Source organism: Lampris incognitus, chromosome 3, assembly GCF_029633865.1.
Source record: "Lampris incognitus isolate fLamInc1 chromosome 3, fLamInc1.hap2, whole genome shotgun sequence".
NCBI classification, from domain to species: Eukaryota; Metazoa; Chordata; class Actinopteri; order Lampriformes; family Lampridae; genus Lampris; species Lampris incognitus.
In genome coordinates, this window is record NC_079213.1 from 3,113,464 (window position 1) to 3,135,699 (window position 22,236).

The following is a 22,236-nucleotide window of genomic DNA, read 5'->3' on the forward strand; positions in this document are numbered from 1 at the left end:
GGCAGTCCCAGGCCACCGTGATGCTGCTGCTGTTCCACGACGTCACCTGAAAATGTCTTGGGTCATCCGGATCTCACAGAGAAAGGTAGAGAACAATGATGGCATTTCTATCAAGACATGTTATACCAGTTCTGATGTTGAACATGAGACAGTTAAAAGAAAAACCACATTGACGAATAATTCTTATCAACCTGTTTCTATATTTCTCTTGTAGTTTCTTGTAGTTTTATGCGCAGTGACAACATTCTCTTAAAAACGAAGGAAACAATAGATTTGCCTGTTTTTTCACCCGCTTTAAACTGCCAAACATCTGAAAGGACATGGCATATGACTATCAATCTGAATGGGAAGTTCAACTTTTGAGAAATATGAAAGGAACAAAAATGACCCCAGTGTTCTTAGTCATGTAACCCCCCCTTTTTTTTCTCCCCAATTGTGCTTTGCCAATTACCCCACTCTTCCAAGCCGTCCCGGTCTCTGCTCCACCCCCTCTGCCGAACCGGGAAGGGCTGCAGACTACCACATGCCTCCTCTGATACATGTGGAGTCGCCAACCGCTTCTTTTCTTCTTTTTTTAGTATGCAGGTTATATTTATATAATGTTAATAACAGACCAGCACACTGGTCTATAATGATAATTATATAACACTAACATGAATTAATACATTATACAGCCTCCCTCAATTGCAAACTTCACTTAGCGACACTCGATAGACCTTGTCCCTTATGCTAGCCCTAACAGCACCGGTAAGTAGACCAGCATCTAGGCTGCACTGCCCTACATGTCCTGACTTGGAGTGGTTTTCAACCCTATCTACACTTTTCTGGTTGTCTTTTATGCGAGGGTCTAAGGACAGGATGTTGTGTTGCTGTAAAGCCCCTTGAGGCAAATTTGTAATGTTTGATATTAGGCTGTACAAATAAAACTGACTTGACTTTTCACCCAACAGTGAGGAGTTTCACCAGGGGGATGTAGCGCGTGGGAGGATCACGCTATTCCCCCCCAATTCCCCCTCCCCCCTGAACAGATGCCCCGGCCGACCAGAGGAGGTGCTAGTGCAGTGACCAGGACACAAACCCACATCGCCTTCCCACCCACAGACACAGCCAATTGTGTCTGTAGGGATGCCCGACCCAAGCCGGAGGTAACACGGGGATTCGGACCGCCAATCCCCGTGTTGGTAGGCAACGGAATAGACCGCTACGCTACCCGGGCGCCCTCAAGAACGAGTCTTAATCAGTATGAAGGAAACCATCCCTGTGTCTTTGCACTGTGTCAGATTCAGTCTCTGAAAGGATTTGAATCCCAAACTGGTTTACTGACTCAGCCTTGAGGAAACACCAAGCTAAGACTACTGTAAAGTTGACAGACATGACTAATATGTTTGTAAACTTTACTGTGGAGTTTGTTATAAATATACATTTAATATTCGTGTTCCTGAACACCCAAGATCACCTTACAACCGGATTAAGGAAACAAGAATTCATATCCCTGTGACCTGTGCGCACATGGATGACTCAAATCTGTCCCTCCATCCCTCTCTTCCTCCCCTCTCTCTCCCTCCCTCCCCCTCCTTCCCTCCCCTCTCTCTGTCTCCCCCCCCCCCCTCTCTGTGGGTACCTGTGATGGTTAAGAGGCAGGTGAGTGAGTGGGTGTCTGGGAGCTCCACACATGCTGCGTAGGGGCTGCAGGCCTCCAGGGCAGTGAAGCGGTAGTGGTTGTCGGTGGTGGTAGTGTCCATACTCAGAGTGTAGCAGTCCAGTTCTGTACGGTAGAGGGACACTTTGTGGGCGGGACTTGGGCGCAGGGAGGCGGGGCCGTTTTTCTCCCATGAGATGAGCAACATGGAGGAACTCCTGGCCTCCAGCCTGATGGGGAGACGCCATGTTTGACCTAGAATGAAAAAAGTCATGTTTGTGTTCATAACATCCGTTTCTTTTACAGATTTTTAATTCATATATTCTTGAGTTGTGTTGTTGGATTGTGTTTTAAACTAATTTCAAGTTTGATTCATTCTAAGCATCTGCAGAATATTTTTCCCATCCACTATATGTCCCAAATCCTGTGCTTCATAAAGTGAGACAAGCCAGTCTTATTAAAAATGAACAGTTTCTTTCCGCTGAGTAGTGGATCCAACAGCAAAAGAAAAAAAATCGCTCTCCATCTCCCATATTAATGTATGTATTGATATGTATATATCAAACATTTAATATTAATCTCACCAATGGCAAGGATCAAATGTTCGTCCTGATGGAAGAACAGCGTGTGGTTTTCACAGGCAAACACCTCACTGGAGGTGAACATCTCCAGGATCTCCTGTATGAAGATGGACAAGATTATATAAAAGCTGGCTCATCAGCAAACAAATCATAACAACGCATCAGTCAAAATAAAACACCCTTTAAGACCCCCACGGTTTCTGTGAATACCTTGGTGCTGTTGGATGGAAGTTCTTGGGGTTTCTTCAGACCTCTGACCACTGCATTTTTTTCTTCAAATGTGCAACAAAGAGGTGCATAGTTTTTAGTAATCCAACACACAAAAAACCCACATGTCCACAGGCAGGTAGTAGAGAACAGATGAAGTACCTGAGTTGATGGTGAACACCCATTTATGGGCCTTGCCTCGGTACTGAAGCGTTAACTCGTTCTCCACGACGGGGGAAACGGTCACAGAAGTAAAGCCACCCTGTTTCTTAATGGACTTGAGCCCAGTACTGTTAAGCAATATGTTGGTGTCCGACCTGAACAACATGTGATTCAATATGCAACAAATTACACGTGGGACTGAAGCTAATCAGTACCTGGGCTGAGCTGGGCTGGGTTGGGGGTACTTGCGCTAGCTTACCTGTCCAGAAGATCCCCTCTAGCCATCCAACAGACGGAGAAGGAAATATCATCACAGCTTCCTGCAAGAATCCCAACGAGAGGAAAGTTTGATCTCTCCAACACTTCTGGTTTAATCTGATTTGCTGCAGTTTAACCGGGCTTAATTACCCACAGACCGACCGGCCGAGTCAGCGCCTCACCCAGAGAGATGGTGCAGGGCACCAGGATGAAGAAGACGCAGGAAAACGCACAGTAATTCCTGCGAAGAACAGACGTTAAAACAAACCTAAAGTGACGGCGGGGGGTGGGGGATGATTTGGGGATTTAAAAAGTAAACTTCAAATCTCACATCGTCGTTTTAACGGTCGCAGGAAAACTCGAGACGCCGTCGAAGTGAACCGAAGTGATGAGCGATGAGTGGCAGGTGCGCGCGCTTTGGGCCGGGCTGCGTCTCAAACCTGTTCACGCCTCCTCTCCTCCTACGACCAGGAGGACGGCCCTTTTCACACCAAAACGAGCGTGAATAAGCGGGCTTTTTAAACGCGGGTAAACCCGCTTAAAAATGGGCAGTTGACTCCTACCACCGGTGCCGGCAGACCGGGTCTGGCCGCCAGCAGACGAGTTTGCCTTTCTCTTTTTTTGTTTCTTCTGCGGCGTCATCTGTGACGTCACGACGCGCCGGAAAACAGGGAGTAAACGGCAGAAAGCAGCACGGGAGCCAGAGAGACGGTGGTTTAACGTTACTTTATTATATCTTGTACTTCGGCCTCCCTTCCAAACCACGCAAACTCAACGCCGCCTGAACCGCGTCCGAGCGCTGCTCGAACGAGGACGCTGCTGCACCCAACAAACAACACGCGTTTTCCCCCCACTTGCCGGCGCGGCTTTATGACGCACGCACAATGTCTCATTGACATTCATAAAAGGACGCGCTGCCTGATTGGCCGGCGAGTGGCGCGCGCGCGGGAAGAAGCGCTGCCTGATTGGCCGGTGAAACGTCGCTGTTCGCGCTTGTCGAGACGTCCCTAGGAGACGAGCGGTCTTAATACTTTTAACTTTTGTTAACGGATAGTTGTGCGAGTACGAATTTCGCAAGCGTTAAGACCTTAATGTTGAAGAACTGATAACGTTATGTGAATAAGTTTTTGTATAACGCAACAGGAGTAGAGAAGACATACGTTCTACATCAGCTATCAATTCTAGCGCCTGTCGGCACTGTAGTCATGCCAACAGTTGGACGAGCTATGCTAGCTATGCTAGCTATGCAAGCTGTCGTCAATGCATGTCTAACATCTATACTTTCATATCAAGAAAGGTAGACTACGGGAGGAAGGAGAGCTGAGAGGAAGAGAGAGAGAGGAAGAAGCTAAGCCAATTAAGTGGTGTCATATTTGCGAGAAACAAGATGATGTGGGGATAGTGGAGCATCTTGAGGTTAGATGGCTCAGAGTAACTCACTGTTAAACACAAGCTATTATAATTATAGTTACAGTCCGACCAGGCATTAGCCGTTATTGTACTGAGGTCTGATTTTATAAGGAAAATAAAGGACGTTTCACTCAGGCACATGGGACTAGACTCATACGGCTGAATTGACTATGTATACACCCTGCTTTGTTCTACTAAAGTAGACAGCTATTCAAAGCTAGTAAAATAGACAGTTATTATAAATAGTTCATTGTAAATTTGTGTTAAGACGGTTAGGGTTAAGTTTTGAAATAATTTTGATTTACTAAAATAATATTTAATCTGTTTAACCAGCAACTTTTCCCTGAGGGGCACGAACGCAATGTGTGTTGTCTTGAGCCACTGGAGGGGGGATGTCAGGGCCTCCTTGAAACTAGGAGGTCCAGAGATGGCTGGAGGCCTTTGAAAGGTCATCCCAGATTACCTGGAGGGTGGCAATAACCTATCCTGCTACCGAGGATTCTGCTCGCCACAACAAGTACAGAGTAAGAACATTCACGATAAATGAATGTTCTTTGTTTTATGATTGTTTAAATAGTCAACCAATTTAATGAAGCATTTCTATGTTCTAAGGTGGACTTAAGATGCCAGCACAACACACGGCATTCGTCATCTACAAAAAAGACCACATTCTGTCCAGCTGGGCTCTACCTTGTACTGAAAAAAAAACAACAACCCCACTTTCAGTCAAAACAGAAAGTCCAGGTTAGCTATTAAACATAGTAATAATAATATCATAAGTATTCTGATTTAAACAACAAAAAACTCTCAAACAAATCACAAAATGCCTTTTTTAATATATATATATTTATACCGGTTCTGAAAAAATGAATTTACAGGTCATGTAAATATTGTGATTAAAACGACAAACACACACACACACACACACAGGTTCCCCCTGTTTAAATAAATATTAATTACGTACATTATGTGTTGGTATATTTATTTATTATAAACTTGCAGCAACTTTGCTAGAGGTTTGCCACAAGTGTACGTATGATGCCACGTATGATAATGTTTGTGTTACACATATTTCACATAGGTTGTAGGTTGAAGGTTGAAGCCCCTTAAGGGTCAGATCCTCCACATGCTGCTGCTTCCACTCCTCCCTCCACAAGTCATAACGCTACTGAAGCTGATGCAGCACCTTTCTAACCAGCACTAGTATCTGTGCTGGTGATAGGATTACATTAATATAGAGATAGGACATATATCTATATTATGTATAATATACTGATGTAATGGCGAAGATCGGTTATAACTTATGCTAGCTAACGTAGCTCACCAGCCAAGCGTTGTCAGGGCAACGAAGGAATCACGTGCTTTGACAGGAGCAACGCCAACGCCAGAGCGGCAGCGTTTCACCAGCCAATCAGGTAGCGCTTATTATATGAATATTAATGAACCTTCCCCTGCCTTCACAGGCCAATCAGATAGCGCTTCTTTTATGAATATTAATGACCTTCCCCTGCCTTCACAGGCCAATCAGGTAGCGCTTCTTTTATGAATATTAATGAACCTTCCCCCGCCCCCCTGCATTTCGGAAATTCGCACCCGGGTGCCACGTTTACGTCAATGCCGATCGGAGGTGGAGCCTATAAATACCCGTGACTACTGCAGTCATTAGACCCGGGAGTGAATGCCGATTGTACCCTTTTACATTGTAACATTGTAACGTTTTAACATTGTAGCATTGTAACAATGTAACAGCGTAACGTGACGTTGTACCGTTTTAACTGCATCTACAGACACCTGAGCAGGGAGCAGCGCCCACGCTGCTCGTCCTGGTGTGTGTGTGTGTGTGTGTGTGTGTGTGTGTGTGTGTGTGACTTGTTATAATGGAGACGTCCTTCATCTCATTAAGCAAAGCACAGACCAGTCGTCCTGCATTAGGTCTCTGGTGGACTGGCCGGCTCAGCTCACACAGAGACTTTTGTCTGTCAGCATTTCCTCAGACGTCTAATTGGAGTCACAAGTATCAAAATCACAAGTACACACACACAGTTTGTGTGTCGCTTTGCGCCCCGAGCGGAAGGCTGTCGCTTTTCTGCCTCGGCTGAAGGACACAACATAAGTTTCTAAAGGATGTTTAGGATGTTTTCTATATGAACATGGAGAGCTGTCGGTATTTTCAGTGGGTCCTGCTGCTTTGCGCGCTCGGCGGCGCGCCGGCCTCCGGACTGGAAGGCGACGATGACCTGGAGCTCGCCGGTCTCCTCAGACGGGTTTCCTCAGGGCTCCTGGTCCGAGACGAACCGTTCATCATCAGCCGACACCCGTCGTTAAAGGAGGACCTCCCCGAACAGCGGGATACACCAGAACGCCGCTGCTTCACCCGGGGAACCGAAGACCAGTCCGCTTGTCAGGACACAAACGGGGGCCCGGACGTCGGCCCCGTCGTGCTCACCAAGGACGGCCCCATCAGAGGGCTGACGGTGGACCAGGCCCACGTCTTCTACGGGATACCGTACGCCGACCCGCCGGTGGGAGCACGCCGCTGGAAGCCGCCTGGAGCCGTGATGCCGTGGTCGCGGCTCTACGACGCCACCTTCCCCAGGGCCGCGTGCATGCAGGGCTGCGGGGGGGCCATCTCGGACCGCTGCCCCAGGAAGGTAAAGACAAGTCGTGCTGAGGACGAGGATCAGGGCAGATTCTTTCACTGTCATTTACCCATCGTGCACTCACATTACTGGTAACCAGCAGCGAGGAGCCCCAACAGAACTCCTGTAATGTAGGAATGAGACGCGTCCACATTTGAATGATAGGACTTGATATAAAAACACAGGAGCAAACTTGAAGTACACTGATGCACGTTTGTGTGTTTGATTTACACTGTGAAGGATGTAGTTTAGGAATATAGAATAGAGTCACTTTATTTTTCCAACTTCATAAGTGAAAGCCAGTTTAATGCAGATAAATTAATATTACATATAAATTATACTGAGTTATTTTACATAATTTATAATTATACTAACAAGTTATATAAATATTTGAATACTATTTTGCTTTCAGACTAAAATATCATACTACCACACTCTAAACTGAAATAACTTACTGGTACTACCGCACTATACTGTTCTAGTATTAAAACGTGTTGATATACTGGTACTGTATAAACTGTAGAACTATAACTTGTGTTGTGTTGTGTTGTGTTGTGTTGTGGTCCACCTGGCCAGGTGAGTGAGGACTGTCTCTACCTGAACGTCTTCGTCCCACGGGACGTCAACGTCAGCATGCCGCTGCCCACGCGCCTGCCCGTCATGGTTTGGATCCACGGTGGCGACTTCATCGCGGGCTCCGCCTCCAAGCCGCTGTATGACGGACGCTTCATCTGCAACCACACCAGGAGCCTGCTGGTCAGTCTGGATTACCGGCTGGGTGAGGACCCCCCCCCCTTCATATACCTAGCACTCGCTCTATCTCTCTCGCTCTCTCTCAATTCAATTCAGTCCACCAGGGCTTTATTGGCATGACCATATTCTGTTGCACATTATTGCCAAAGTACAAGGTGGTACAAAACAGTACAGTACAGTTTATAACATACAAACTATAATAGACCAACCAATTTAACAATACATTTAGCAGTGCAAACGTTAATTAAACTTCAAGAACAAAGAAGAAAAGAACAAAAAATAGAAAAGCAAGAAACCTGTGTGTGTGTAGGTGGATGTGTGTGTAGGTGGATGTGTGTGTGTGTGTGTGTTTGTGTGTGTAGATGGGGTGCTCACTCGCTGTCCCTCAGATGGGACTTCAACAATATATTTAGCTGCTGTGTTGCAGTTTGTCTTCTCCTCTCCCAGCAGGATGACTAGTTTGTCTTCTCCTCTCCCAGTAGGATGGCTAGTTTGTCTTCTCTTCTCCCAGTAGGATGGCTACTTTGTCTTCTCCTCTCCCAGTAGGATGGCTAGTTTGTCTTCTCTCCCAGTAGGATGGCTAGTTTGTCTTCTCCTCTCCCAGTAGGATGGCTAGTTTGTCTTCTCCTCTCCCAGTAGGATGGCTAGTTTGTCTTCTCCTCTCCCAGTAGGATGGCTAGTTTGTCTTCTCCTCTCCCAGTAGGATGGCTAGTTTGTCTTCTCCTCTCCCAGTAGCATGGCTAGCTTGTCTTCTCCTCTCCCAGTAGGATGGCTACTTTGTCTTCTCCTCTTCCAGTAGGATGGTTAGTTTGTCTTCTCCTCTCCCAGTAGGATGACTAGTTTGTCTTCTCCTCTCCCAGTAGGATGGCTAGTTTGTCTTCTCCTCTCCCAGTAGGATGGTTAGTTTGTCTTCTCCTCTCCCAGTAGGATGGCTACTTTGTCTTCTCCTCTCCCAGTAGGATGGCTAGTTTGTCTTCTCCTCTCCCAGTAGGATGGCTAGTTTGTCTTCTCCTCTCCCAGTAGGATGGTTAGTTTGTCTTCTCTTCTCCCAGTAGGATGGCTACTTTGTCTTCTCCTCTCCCAGTAGGATGGCTAGTTTGTCTTCTCTCCCAGTAGGATGGCTAGTTTGTCTTCTCCTCTCCCAGTAGGATGGCTAGTTTGTCTTCTCCTCTCCCAGTAGGATGGCTAGTTTGTCTTCTCCTCTCCCAGTAGCATGGCTAGCTTGTCTTCTCCTCTCCCAATAGGATGGCTACTTTGTCTTCTCCTCTTCCAGTAGGATGGTTAGTTTGTCTTCTCCTCTCCCAGTAGGATGACTAGTTTGTCTTCTCCTCTCCCAGTAGGATGGCTAGTTTGTCTTCTCCTCTCCCAGTAGGATGGCTAGTTTATCTTCTCCTCTCCCAGTAGGATGGCTACTTTGTCTTCTCCTCTCCCAGTAGGATGGCTAGTTTGTCTTCTCCTCTCCCAGTAGGATGGCTAGTTTGTCTTCTCCTCTCCCAGTAGGATGGTTAGTTTGTCTTCTCTTCTCCCAGTAGGATGGCTACTTTGTCTTCTCCTCTCCCAGTAGGATGGCTAGTTTGTCTTCTCTCCCAGTAGGATGGCTAGTTTGTCTTCTCCTCTCCCAGTAGGATGGCTAGTTTGTCTTCTCCTCTCCCAGTAGGATGGCTAGTTTGTCTTCTCCTCTCCCAGTAGCATGGCTAGCTTGTCTTCTCCTCTCCCAGTAGGATGGCTACTTTGTCTTCTCCTCTTCCAGTAGGATGGTTAGTTTGTCTTCTCCTCTCCCAGTAGGATGACTAGTTTGTCTTCTCCTCTCCCAGTAGGATGGCTAGTTTGTCTTCTCCTCTCCCAGTAGGATGGTTAGTTTGTCTTCTCCTCTCCCAGTAGGATGGCTACTTTGTCTTCTCCTCTCCCAGTAGGATGACTAGTTTGTCTTCTCCTCTCCCAGTAGGATGGCTAGTTTGTCTTCTCCTCTCCCAGTAGGATGGCTGGTTTGTCTTCTCCTCTCCCAGTAGGATGGCTAGTTTGTCTTCTCCTCTCCCAGTAGGATGGCTAGTTTGTCTTATCCTCTCCCAGTAGGATGGCTAGTTTGTCTTCTCCTCTCCCAGTAGCATGGCTACTTTGTCTTCTCCTCTCCCAGTAGGATGGCTAGTTTGTCTTCTCCTCTCCCAGTAGGATGACTACTTTGTCTTCTCCTCTCCCGGTAGGATGGCTAGTTTGTCTTCTCCTCTCCCAGTAGGATGGCTAGTTTGTCTTCTCCTCTCCCAATAGGATGGCTACTTTGTCTTCTCCTCTCCCAGTAGGATGGCTAGTTTGTCTTCTCCTCTCCCAGTAGGATGGCTAGTTTGTCTTCTCCTCTCCCAGTAGGATGGCTAGTTTGTCTTCTTCTCTCCCGGTAGGATGGCTAGTTTATCTTCTCCTCTCCCAGTAGGATGGCTAGTTTGTCTTCTTCTCTCCCAGTCAGATGGCTAGTTTGTCTTCTTCTCTCCCAGTAGGATGGCTAGTTTGTCTTCTCCTCTCCCAGTAGGATGGCTAGTTTGTCTTCTCCTCTCCCAGTAGGATGGCTAGTTTGTCTTCTCCTCTCCCAGTAGGATGGTTAGTTTGTCTTTTCCTCTCCCAGTCAGATGGCTAGTTTGTCTTCTCCTCTCCCAGTAGGATGGCTAGTTTGTTGACATCAGGGAGGCTTCTGAAGTTTGGGTGGATGTGTTCGGTGTTCGGGTAGTAATGATTTCTAATGTGGTTCTACTTAGGACAGGTGATGATGAAGTGCAGCTCTGTCTCCACCTCTCCCATGTCACAGTGTGAGCACAGCCTCTCTTCTGCCAGCAGCCATGTCTGTCTGTGTCAGCCTTTTTCTATGGCCAGGCCAAGCTCACCGAGTCTGTACTTCGTCAAGGTGGTTCTCAGTTTGGTATCAGTCACTGTGTGCAGATATTCTGCCACAGTGTGCTGTCTTTTCAGGGCCAGATAGCATTGCATTTTATGTTGGTTTCTAGTTTGTGTGTCCCAATAAGTAAATAATTTAGTTTTTGTTGAGTTATAATTTGATGGATCCTGATGTTCTGGTCCTGAGGCTGTGAAGCGTTAGCGTTTGTTAGTGAACTGAGCATCAGGACCAGTTGAGTGGGGGGACTGGTTTTGCTCAACTCTTGGTATTACAAGGCTTTGTAATGGTATGAGTGGGGAGGTCACTGATTTTCAGATGTTGCCAGAATGTGATTGCCCTTTTCTGTATTTTGATCAGTAATGGATATTGGCCTAATTCTGCCCTGCATGCATTGTTTGTTGTTTTCCTCTGGACGTGTAAGAGGTTCTCACAGAACTCCACATGCAGGGTCTCAATTGGATGTTTGTCCCAGTTGCTAAATTATTGATTTGTAATTGGACCCACACTTCACTGCCATAAAGGGCAATTGGTTTGATTACTGATCGGGAATATTTTCAGCCAGATTCTAATTGGAATGTCTACAAAAATTTGTCATTTCATGGCATAGAAAACCCTGCGTGCTTTTTCTTTCAGTTCATTCACTGCCAGGTTAAAATTTCCTGTGTTGCTGATTTTTAGTCCTAAATAGTTATAGTTCTGGGAATGTTCAATGTGGTTTCTTCCTAATACGAATGTGTCTTTCATTCTCTGAGATCTGGATCTTTTTTGAAAAATCACGATTTTGGTCTTTTTCACGTTTACTGCCAGGGCCCAGGTCTGGCAGTACTGCTCCAGCAAGTCCAGGTTCTGCTGTAAGCCCTGTGCAGTAGGAGACAGCAGAACCAGGTCGTCTGCATAGAACAGGAATTTGATCTCTGAGTCGTGTAGAGTGAGGCCGGGTGCTGCTGATTGGTCTAGAGTTTTTGCCAATTCGTTGATGTAAATGTTGAACAAAGTTGGACTCAAACAGCATCCCTGTCTCACTCCACACTCCTGGGAGAGGAAACTTGTCCTTTAATCACCAATTTTTATTCCACACTTATTTTCTATGTACATTGATTTAATGATGTCATAGGTTTTACTCCCTACACCACTTTCATCTCCCTCGCTATCTCGCGCTCACCCTCTCTCCCTCTCTCGCTCACCCTCTCTCTCTCCCTGCTCTCACCCCTCTCCCGCTCCCTCTCTCACCCCTCTCCCTCTTTCTCTCCCCCCCCTCTCTCCCTCTCTCTCTCTCTCTCTCACCCCCTCTCCCCCCTCTCTCTCCTCTCCCTCTCCCTCTCTCTCTCTCACACACACACACACACAGTACACACACATAGAACACACACAGGTCTATACACACACACATACACAAACACACACACATACATATGTTAACACATTAACATGTATGTACAGACTGAAATACATTAATACTACATTAATACACACACATGCAAACATGTAAATGCACACAAACACGTGACTATGTATGTATGTAGTATGTGTGTATGTATGTATGTAGGTATCTGTGTGTTTACATGCTTATGAGTGTGTGCATGTGTACGTCTGTGTGTTTGCTCTCTCGGGGAGGTTTGGTTGTTAAATACTAGTGGTAGATAGAATTAAATACTAGTGGTAGGTAGATTTTAATACTAGTGGTAGATAGATTGTAATACTAGTGGTAGACAGATTTAAATACTTGTGGTAGATAGAGTTAAATACTAGTGGTAGATAGATTTAAATACTAGTGGTAGATAGATTGTAATACTAGTGGTAGACAGATTTAAATACTAGTGGTAGATAGAGTTAAATACTAGTGATAGATAGATTTAAATACTAGTGGTAGATAGATTTAAATACTAGTGGTAGACAGATTTAAATAATAGTAGTAGACACAGTTCAATATTAGCAGTAGATAGAGTTAAATACTAGTGGTACATAGATTTAAATACTAGTGGTAGACAGATTTAAATACTAGTGGTAGATAGAGTTAAATACTAGTGGTAGAGTTAAATACTAGTGGTACATAGATTTAAATACTAGTGGTAGATAGATTTAAATAATAGTAGTAGACATTGTTCAATATTAGCAGTAGATAGAGTTAAATACTAGTGGTAGATAGATTTAAATACTAGTGGTAGATAGATTTAAATACTAGTGGTAGACAGATTTAAATAATAGTAGTAGACACAGTTCAATATTAGCAGTAGATAGAGTTAAATACTAGTGGTAGATAGATTTAAATACTAGTGGTAGACAGATTTAAATAATAGTAGTAGACACAGTTCAATATTAGCAGTAGATAGAGTTAAATACTAGTGGTACATAGATTTAAATACTAGTGGTAGACAGATTTAAATACTAGTGGTAGATAGAGTTAAATACTAGTGGTAGAGTTAAATACTAGTGGTACATAGATTTAAATACTAGTGGTAGATAGATTTAAATACTAGTGATAGAGTTAAATACTAGTGGTAGATAGATTTAAATAATAGTAGTAGACACAGTTCAATATTAGCAGTAGATAGAGTTAAATACTAGTGGTAGATAGATTTAAATACTAGTGGTAGATAGATTTAAATACTAGTGGTAGACAGATTTAAATAATAGTAGTAGACACAGTTCAATATTAGCAGTAGATAGAGTTAAATACTAGTGGTAGATAGATTTAAATACTAGTGGTAGACAGATTTAAATAATAGTAGTAGACACAGTTCAATATTAGCAGTAGATAGAGTTAAATACTAGTGGTACATAGATTTAAATACTAGTGGTAGACAGATTTAAATACTAGTGGTAGATAGAGTTAAATACTAGTGGTAGAGTTAAATACTAGTGGTACATAGATTTAAATACTAGTGGTAGATAGATTTAAATACTAGTGATAGAGTTAATTACTAGTGGTAGATTTTAATACTAGTGATAGATAGATTTTAATACTAGTGGTAGATAGATTTTAATACTAGTGGTAGATAGATTTTAATACTAGTGGTAGATAGATTTTAATACTAGTGGTAGATTTTAATACTAGTGATAGAGTTAAATACTAGTGGTAGATTTTAATACTAGTGGTAAATAGAGTTAAATAATAGTAGTAGACACAGTTCAATATTAGCAGTAGATAGAGTTAAATACTAGTGGTAGATAGAGTTAAATACTAGTGGTAGATAGATTTAAATACTAGTGGTAGATAGAATTAAATACTAGTGGTAGATAGAGTTAAATACTATTGGTAGATTTAAATAATAGTGGTAGATAGATTTAAATATTAGTGGTAGATAGATTTAAATACTAGTGGTAGATAGAGTTAAATACTATTGGTAGATTTAAATAATAGTGGTAGATAGATTTAAATACTAGTGGTAGATAGATTTAAATACTAGTGGTAGATAGATTTAAATACTAGTGGTAGACAGAGTTAAATATCAGTAGTAGACACAGTTCAATATTAGCAGTAGATAGAGTTAAATACTAGTGGTAGATAGAGTTAAATACTAGTGGTAGATAGATTTAAATACTAGTGGTAGATAGAGTTAAATACTAGCGGTAGATAGATGTAAATACTAGTGGTAGATAGAATTAAATACTAGTGGTAGGTAGACTTAAATACTAGTGGTAGACAGATTTAAATACTAGTGGTAGATAGAGTTAAATACTATTGGTAGATTTAAATACTAGTGGTAGATAGAATTAAATACTAGTGGTAGGCAGACTTAAATACTAGTGGTAGACAGATTTAAATACTAGTGGTAGATAGAGTTAAATACTAGTGGTGGATAGATTTAAATACTAGTGGTAGATAGAGTTAAATACTATTGGTAGATTTAAATACTAGTGGTAGATAGAATTAAATACTAGTGGTAGGCAGACTTAAATACTAGTGGTAGACAGATTTAAATACTAGTGGTAGATAGAGTTAAATACTAGTGGTAGATAGAATTAAATACTAGTGGTAGATAGAGTTAAATACTAGTGGTGGATAGATTTAAATACTAGTGGTAGAGTTAAATACTAGTGGTAGATAGATTTAAATACTAGTGGTAGATAGAGTTAAATACCATTGGTAGATTTAAATAATAGTCTCTCACCAAAGGTGCAAGATGAAGGCGGGAGGCATGATTTATAGAGGGGGACCCACGGAAGTGACCATGGGCGAACAGAAATTGAACAAACGTTCCGCACATTGACTCTGGAGGCATAGCATGTCAGGTTAACAACAGTTTAGTAACTATACACAGATTTTGTGTAATTATAAGACCAAACATTACGACAGTATAAATGACTCTGTTACACTGGGGAAGTAGTCTGTGCAGCTCTCCGAGGGACAGCAGAGGTGATGACGACTCACTGACTAATTGTGAGATAGGCACCCCTGCATAAAGAAAGAGGACAATGAGCTCATGGATCACAGGCAGTGTTGTTCTAGCCACTGTAGGCCACCCCGAACCCTCCCCGGCTCCGAGCCAGTCTCTGAAGAGAACTTTTCTCAATATTCTGGACTGAGCCATTGGGGAGATGGAGACCAGTTTCTCCAGAGGCCATCTTGATGATGAGGGCAGTGAATTGCCCTCTTCCTCATGCTCCCTCTTCTCTAGGCGTTTCCTTGAGGAGCCCTCTGCAGGAGCTGGCAGGTACTGCCTGCAGTGACGGCTTTTCTACTGAAATTTGTGCTGCAAAATTCATGTTGGAAAAAAATTCACCTCTGTGTTTTGTGTCCCTCCATGATGTGGATCCATGTGTGACTGAAGGTGCGTTTGGCTTCTTCGTGTCGGGAAGCGATCCCAAAGTCTCAGCCACAGGGAATTACGGGATTTTGGACCAGCAGGCGGCGCTGCTCTGGGTCCAACGAAATATTGCCACATTTGGAGGCGATCCTGGGAAGGCAAGCATCCAAATCAGAACCGTTAAAACACACACACACACACACACACACACACACACACACACACACACACACACACACACACACACACACACACACACACACACACTTTAGACACACACTTTGACTGTGCTAAAACTGAAATATTTTAATTATACATACACTACCATCACACTACTGCATATGTACTGCCATAAATGCTGTGCACATACTTACGGCAGAAATACTTTTTATGAGTATAAATATTACAAGTACACCTTAAGTATAGTAGGAAAAACATATTTATATCAGTCTGAGAGTCTGAGATGTTTACACTTTAAAAGTCACCACGGTTCATGTTCTCAGGTTTGTTTTTTCATCTTTAATTTAATCGTCTGTCAATCAGAAGTTGATGTGAGAGTGGCCCCAGATGGACCTCTGGCCGGGTCAGCAGTTGATCTGAGAATGGCCCCAGATGGACCTCTGGCCGGGTCAGCAGTTGATCTGAGAATGGCCCCAGATGGACCTCTGGCCGGGTCAGCAGTTGATCTGAGAATGGCCCCAGATGGACCTCTGGCCAGGTCAGCAGTTGATCTGAGAATGGCCCCAGATGGACCTCTGGCCGGGTCAGCAGTTGATCTGAGAATGGCCCCAGATGGACCTCTGGCCGGGTCAGCAGTTGATCTGAGAATGGCCCCAGATGGACCTCTGGCCGGGTCAGCAGTTGATCTGAGAATGGCCCCAGATGGACCTCTGGCCGGGTCAGCAGTTGATCTGAGAGTGGCCCCAGATGGACCTCTGGCCGGGTCAGCAGTTGATCTGAGAGTGGCCCCAGATGGACCTCTGGCCGGGTCAGCAGTTGATCTGAGAGTGGCCCCAGATGGACCTCTGGCCGGGTCAGCAGTTGATCTGAGAATGGCCCCAGATGGACCTCTGGCCGGGTCAGCAGTTGATCTGAGAATGGCCCCAGATGGACCTCTGGCCGGGTCAGCAGTTGATCTGAGAGTGGCCCCAGATGGACCTCTGGCCGGGTCAGCAGGTGATGTGAGAATGGCCCCAGATGGACCTCTGGCCGAGTCAGCAGGACTTCTGGGTTAAATCTGACATCTTGTGTTTCTTTGAAGGTGACGGTTGTCGGCGAGAGCGCTGGCGCCCAGTCGGCCAGTCTGCACCTGATGATCCAGAGCAGCAAACCGCTCTTTAAACAGGCCGTCCTCCAGAGCCTGCCCTTCACCGTGCCCCTCAAGACCCGGTCAGGACTGACAACACATAGTACACATGTCCATCCACCCACCCATCCATCCATCTACTGATCCATCTATTCCATACATCCACCCATCCATTCCATACATCATCCACCCATCCATCAATCTACTCATCCATCCACCCACTCATCCATCCATCCACCAATCCTTCAATCCACCAATCCTTCAATCCACCCATCCATCCATTCCATACATACATCCACCCACCCATCCACCAATCCTTCCATCCATCCACCCATCCATCATCCATCCATCTACCGATACTTCCACCTACCCATCCATCCACTGATCCCTCCACCCAAAATCCATCCATCCATCCACCCATCCATCATCCATCCAGCCACCGATCCTTCCACCCACCCATCCATCCACTGATCCCTCCACCCAAAATCCATCTATCCATCCACCCATCCATTCCACCATCCATCCATCCAGTCATCCATCCATATATCCATTTCATCCATCCATCATTTGTTTGTTTGGTTCATCATTGCATCATAAGAGTAAAACAAACACAAGAGAAAACAAGAAAACAAATAAATGGGCAGGAGAGATCAGGAGCCAGAGGGGCTCATCAAGACATCTCTGCTAGAAAATCACAGAAAACACATTTAACAACATTAACAACACACACACACACACACACACACACACACACACACACACACACACACACACCGACACACACACACACACACTGCAAGAACAAACACAAAGGAATGAATAGAAATGTAAAAAAAAACAGCTAATAAACAAAACATGTGTGTGTGTGTGTGTGTGTGTGTGTGTGTGTGTGTGTGTGTGTGTGTGTGTGTGATGTCACATTATATGAAGGGGTCTACTGGGGTATGGAAGTAATGGTTGTGTGAATGTGATGGAGGAGGACTACATGTATGGTATTCGGTGTTTGTCCATCCAGTCATGGACTGTTCTTTCTTTTTTTTTTAAAAATGTTCCCCCTTTTTCTCCCCAGTTGTACTTGGCCAATTACCCCACTCTTCCAAGCCATCCCAGTCTCTGCTCCACCCTCTCTGCCAATCCGGGGAGGGCTGCAGACTACCACATGCCTCCTCCCATACATGTGGAGTCGCCAGCTGCTTCTTTTCACCTGACACTGAGGAGTTTCACCAGGGGGACGTCGCGTGTGGGAGGATCACGCGATTCCCCCCCAGTCAGCGCCGTGTATAGAGAGAGTCTGGCCAACTGGGTACACGGGCGCCATATTGCCTACCAACTGGTAGGCAGCCCCATGCACGCGTTATTCAAAATCACGCTCACTTCGTGATCTGTCAAGCTGCACTTCCAAAGAAATAAGGGGAACAGAGAGATGGGCTGGTCAGAGTACCAGACATGATACCCTTTCCATCACTCAATACCAGCACACACCAGAAATGACAGTGCCTCTCAGAAGCATTCATGCAGTGGTATGCAAGTCTTGCTAATGCTAATGCTAATGACAGCCTGAGAAAAGCTCAAAAGCCTTTCTGAACAGTGTCAAAATGTTGTCTTAAATCCTTTAATCTAGTAAATCCATGTTGCTGGAAGTCGGGGTCACAGGTCAAGTGCAGTAATAGAAACCGGGAGGGCGACTGAAGCGCTCCATATAATAGGGTAACCCATGAGCCTGGTTATGTCATGTGACCACCTTAACGAGTTGTTGTGTCATGTGACCAGCTTAATGAGCCTTGTTATGTCATGTGACCAGCTTAATGGGTTGTTGTGTCATGTGACCAGCTTAATGGGTTGTTGTGTCATGTGACCAGCTTAATGGGCCTTGTTATGTCATGTGACCAGCTTAATGAGTTATGTCATGTGACCAGCTTAATGAGCCTTGTTATGTCATGTGACCAGCTTAATGGGCCTTGTTATGTCATGTGACCAGCTTAATGAGTTATGTCATGTGACCAGCTTAATGAGCCTTGTTATGTCATGTGCCCAGCTTAATGAGTTGTTATGTCATGTGCCCAGCTTGATGAGCCTTGTTATGTCATGTGACCACCTTAACGAGTTGTTATGTCATGTGACCAGCTTAATGAGCCTTGTTATGTCATGTGACCACCTTAACGAGTTATGTCATGTGACCAGCTTAATGAGCCTTGTTATGTCATGTGACCAGCTTAATGAGCCTTGTTATGTCATGTGACCAGCTTAATGGGTTGTTGTGTCATGTGACCAGCTTAATGAGTTATGTCATGTGGCCCGCTTAATGAGTTGTTATGTCATGTGACCAGCTTAATGAGTTATGTCATGTGCCCAGCTGGATGAGATAACCGACCGAAAGGCGCCTCACTTTGACTACTGTTAAATAAGAAGTTAACGTGACTGTTGTGTCTGTCACCTTATCAACTGGTCCCATGGCAACACGGGGCTCACAGCTGACCCTGTTGTGTGGGTGTAACGCAGCATGACTGGATCACTCTGTTCATTTCTATTACTAGACTTTGATCCCAGCTTAGAGGAAACAAGAATGTATTAGATTAAACATTTAGACAACATATTGAAGCTGTTGAGAAAGGGGTTTGGCTTTTTAAGGCCACACCACTGTGTAAATAATTTTGAGAGGCACTTTACGTATTTTCCATCATTCAGCACCAGTACTCAGGGTTCCAGAAATTACGGATTTTCCATCATTTCAGCCCCAGTTTCAGAGAACCAGAAACGTTTGTATCATTGCGTACCAGTAGTCAGAGTAGGTGGTTTGGCACCAGACCAGGAGCAGAGGCTGTGGTGATAACCTGTTTCACTTTGTCAGTCCATGATGGAGGTGATGAGGTCAGGAAGAAACCCACCAGCGGTCATAACACAGTCGCAGGCACTGAGCAGGGGCCTCTGCTGCACACATGTGGATTTCAACCCACAGAATTTGTTCCAGAGACTTTAGTTTTTATCCACTACACCACTGGTGTGGTGGGTAGACTGGTGGTCAGTACCAGTATTACATGTTTTACAACGCTCAGTAGCCTACTGGTGAATGATAATGAACAATAATATCAAGGACACTTGAGAAATATGAGGCCTACCTGTTTCCAGGTCTAGCCAGTGCAGCATCAGTTGTGTATCGGGGCTCTTGTCTAGTTTACCCCAACACCGCCTGGGCTCAGGCTCAGGCTCAGGCCCGCCACCCAGCCCATCCCACATGACAGTCTGACACGGTGTACATGTGCCTGGTTTCTGTCAGCGGTTACACGTGGCTTGGATGTGCTACACAACTGATGTCCACACGTCAGCACCCTGCAGACTCCGGGACTCCTGCAGGCAAGTTAGCTTGTCCAAAACCACTGCCATGACCTCACCCAGCACAGGTGGGGATAAGCTGAGGGGGACCGGCCCAGCCTGCGAAGCTTCACGGTCCAAACTGCCCTCCGTTGTGCATCCTGTGGAAACCGATGCATCATACGGCCTCGTCCCGGCCGAACGACACGCCATTTCTCCTTCATCACATCACGACGACAGAGCCAGTAGGCAACATGGCTCCCGTCGACCACGTGGCAGGCTCTCAGCCAATCACGGCGCGTGGTGCAAAGCTCATAGGATGGCCAGACTCTCTCTATACACGGCGCTGCCCCAGTTCCCCCTCCCCCCCGAACAGGCGCCCCGACCGACCAGAGGAGGCGCTAGTGCAGCGACCAGGACACATACCCACATCCGGCTTCCCACCCGCAGACACGGCCAGTTGTGTCTGTGGGGACGCCCGACCCAGTCGGAGGTAACACGGGGATTCGAACCGGCGATCCCCGTGTTGGCGGGCAGCAGGATAGACCGCCACGCCGCCCAGACGCCACTGACCTGTTCTGACTGCGGATGAATCCACGTCAGAGGCTCGTGGGATGGCAGGGCCATTCCCAGCATGCTTTGAGAAAGGAAAGTAGACTCAGCAAAACCAGTTCGGGAGGACAGATGATGAGTCGTGCTGACGACATGAAATGAAGACTTCCTCCACGTCACATCCGCGTGTCTGACCGTGGGTTTTAATCAGGACGTCCTCGTCATTGAGGACTCCCGTCTAAACTACGTGACGGCGTCAGACAAATACCCCGGATGTCTTGTGTAGACGCTCTGACGTCACGTTGGCTCAGCAGACGGCCAGTAAGACTGGGAGCACTGTCCGGGTGGTGTGGCGGTCTATTCCATTGCCTGCCAACACGGGGGTCGCCGGTTCGAATCCCCGTGTTACCTCCGGCTTGGTCGGGCGTCCCTACAGACACAAATGTCTGTGTCTGTGATGTGGGTATGTGTCCCGGTCGCTGCACTAGCGCCTCCTCTGGTCAGTCGGGGCACCTGTTCGGGGGGGGGGGTAGTGTGATCCTCCTATGTGCTACGTCCTCCTGGTGAAACTCCTCAGTGTCAGGTGAAGAGAAGCGGCTGGTGACTCCACATGTATGGGAGGAGGCGTGTGGTAGTGTGCAGCCGTCCCCGGATCAGCGGAGTGGGTGGAGCAGAGACCGGGACGGGGTGGAGCAGAGACCGGGACGGCTCGGAGGAGGGGGGGGGGTAACTGGCCGAGTACAACTGGGGAGAAACACGGAAATAAAAAAAAAACAATTCCGACCAGTTGACCCTGTGAGAAACGCTGGCAGCGAGTCAGAGCTCCAGCTCAGCTTCCCCCAGCTTTCCCTGCAGTCCGTGCGTCATTTCCGGCTGCTGTCGTGGCGGTAACTGTGTGCTGCTCTCCTCTCTCTGTCCCGGGCCAGACACGACGCCCTGAAGCTGGGCAAAGACTTCGCCAAGCTGGCGAACTGCAGCGTGAGCGACATGGCCTGCCTGCTGGCTCTGCCCCCACAGGAAGTCCTCACCGCCCAGATGAAATCCAGTACGGTGGCCACACAGTCCCTACGAGACCTACACCACCTACACCCACCTACACTACACCATCTACACCACCTAAACCATTCTACACCATCTACCCCACCTACACTACACCATCTACACCACCTACAACTACCCACACCACCTACACCATCTATACCAACTACACCACCTACAACCACCCACATCACCTACACCCACCCACATCACCTATACCATCTACACCACCTACACCATCTACACCCACCCACACCACCTACACCACCTACAACCACCCACACCACCTACAACCACCTACACCACCTACAACCACCCACACCACCTAAACCACCTACAACCACCTACACTACCTACAACCACCCACACCACCTACACTACACCATCTACACCACCTACAACCACCCACACCACCTACACCATCTCCACCACCTAAACCATTCTACACCATCTACACCATCTACACCACCTACACCATCTACACCCACCTACACTACACCACCTACAACCACCCACACCACCTACACCACCTACAACCACCTACACCACCTACACTACACCATCTACACCACCTACAACCACCCACACCACCTACACCATCTCCACCACCTAAACCATTCTACACCATCTACACCACCTACACCATCTACACCCACCTACACTACACCACCTACAACCACCCACACCACCCACACCACCTACACCACCTACACTACCTACAACCACCCACACCACCTACACCATCTACACCAC

General features: G+C 46.0%; 1 protein-coding gene across 1 annotated transcript in view; it reads left to right on the plus strand.

Annotated features, from left to right (window-relative positions):
- Positions 1-6,407: 6,407 nt before the first annotated feature.
- Positions 6,408-22,236, plus strand: part of LOC130109033 (cAMP-regulated D2 protein) — a 20,565-nt gene continuing 4,736 nt past the window's right edge. The window contains exons 1-5 of the mRNA XM_056275739.1: positions 6,408-6,908; positions 7,473-7,674; positions 15,303-15,436; positions 16,540-16,667; positions 21,372-21,490. Of these exons, the coding sequence (XP_056131714.1) occupies positions 6,408-6,908; positions 7,473-7,674; positions 15,303-15,436; positions 16,540-16,667; positions 21,372-21,490 (1,084 nt within the window). The remainder of the gene's footprint in view (positions 6,909-7,472; positions 7,675-15,302; positions 15,437-16,539; positions 16,668-21,371; positions 21,491-22,236) is intronic.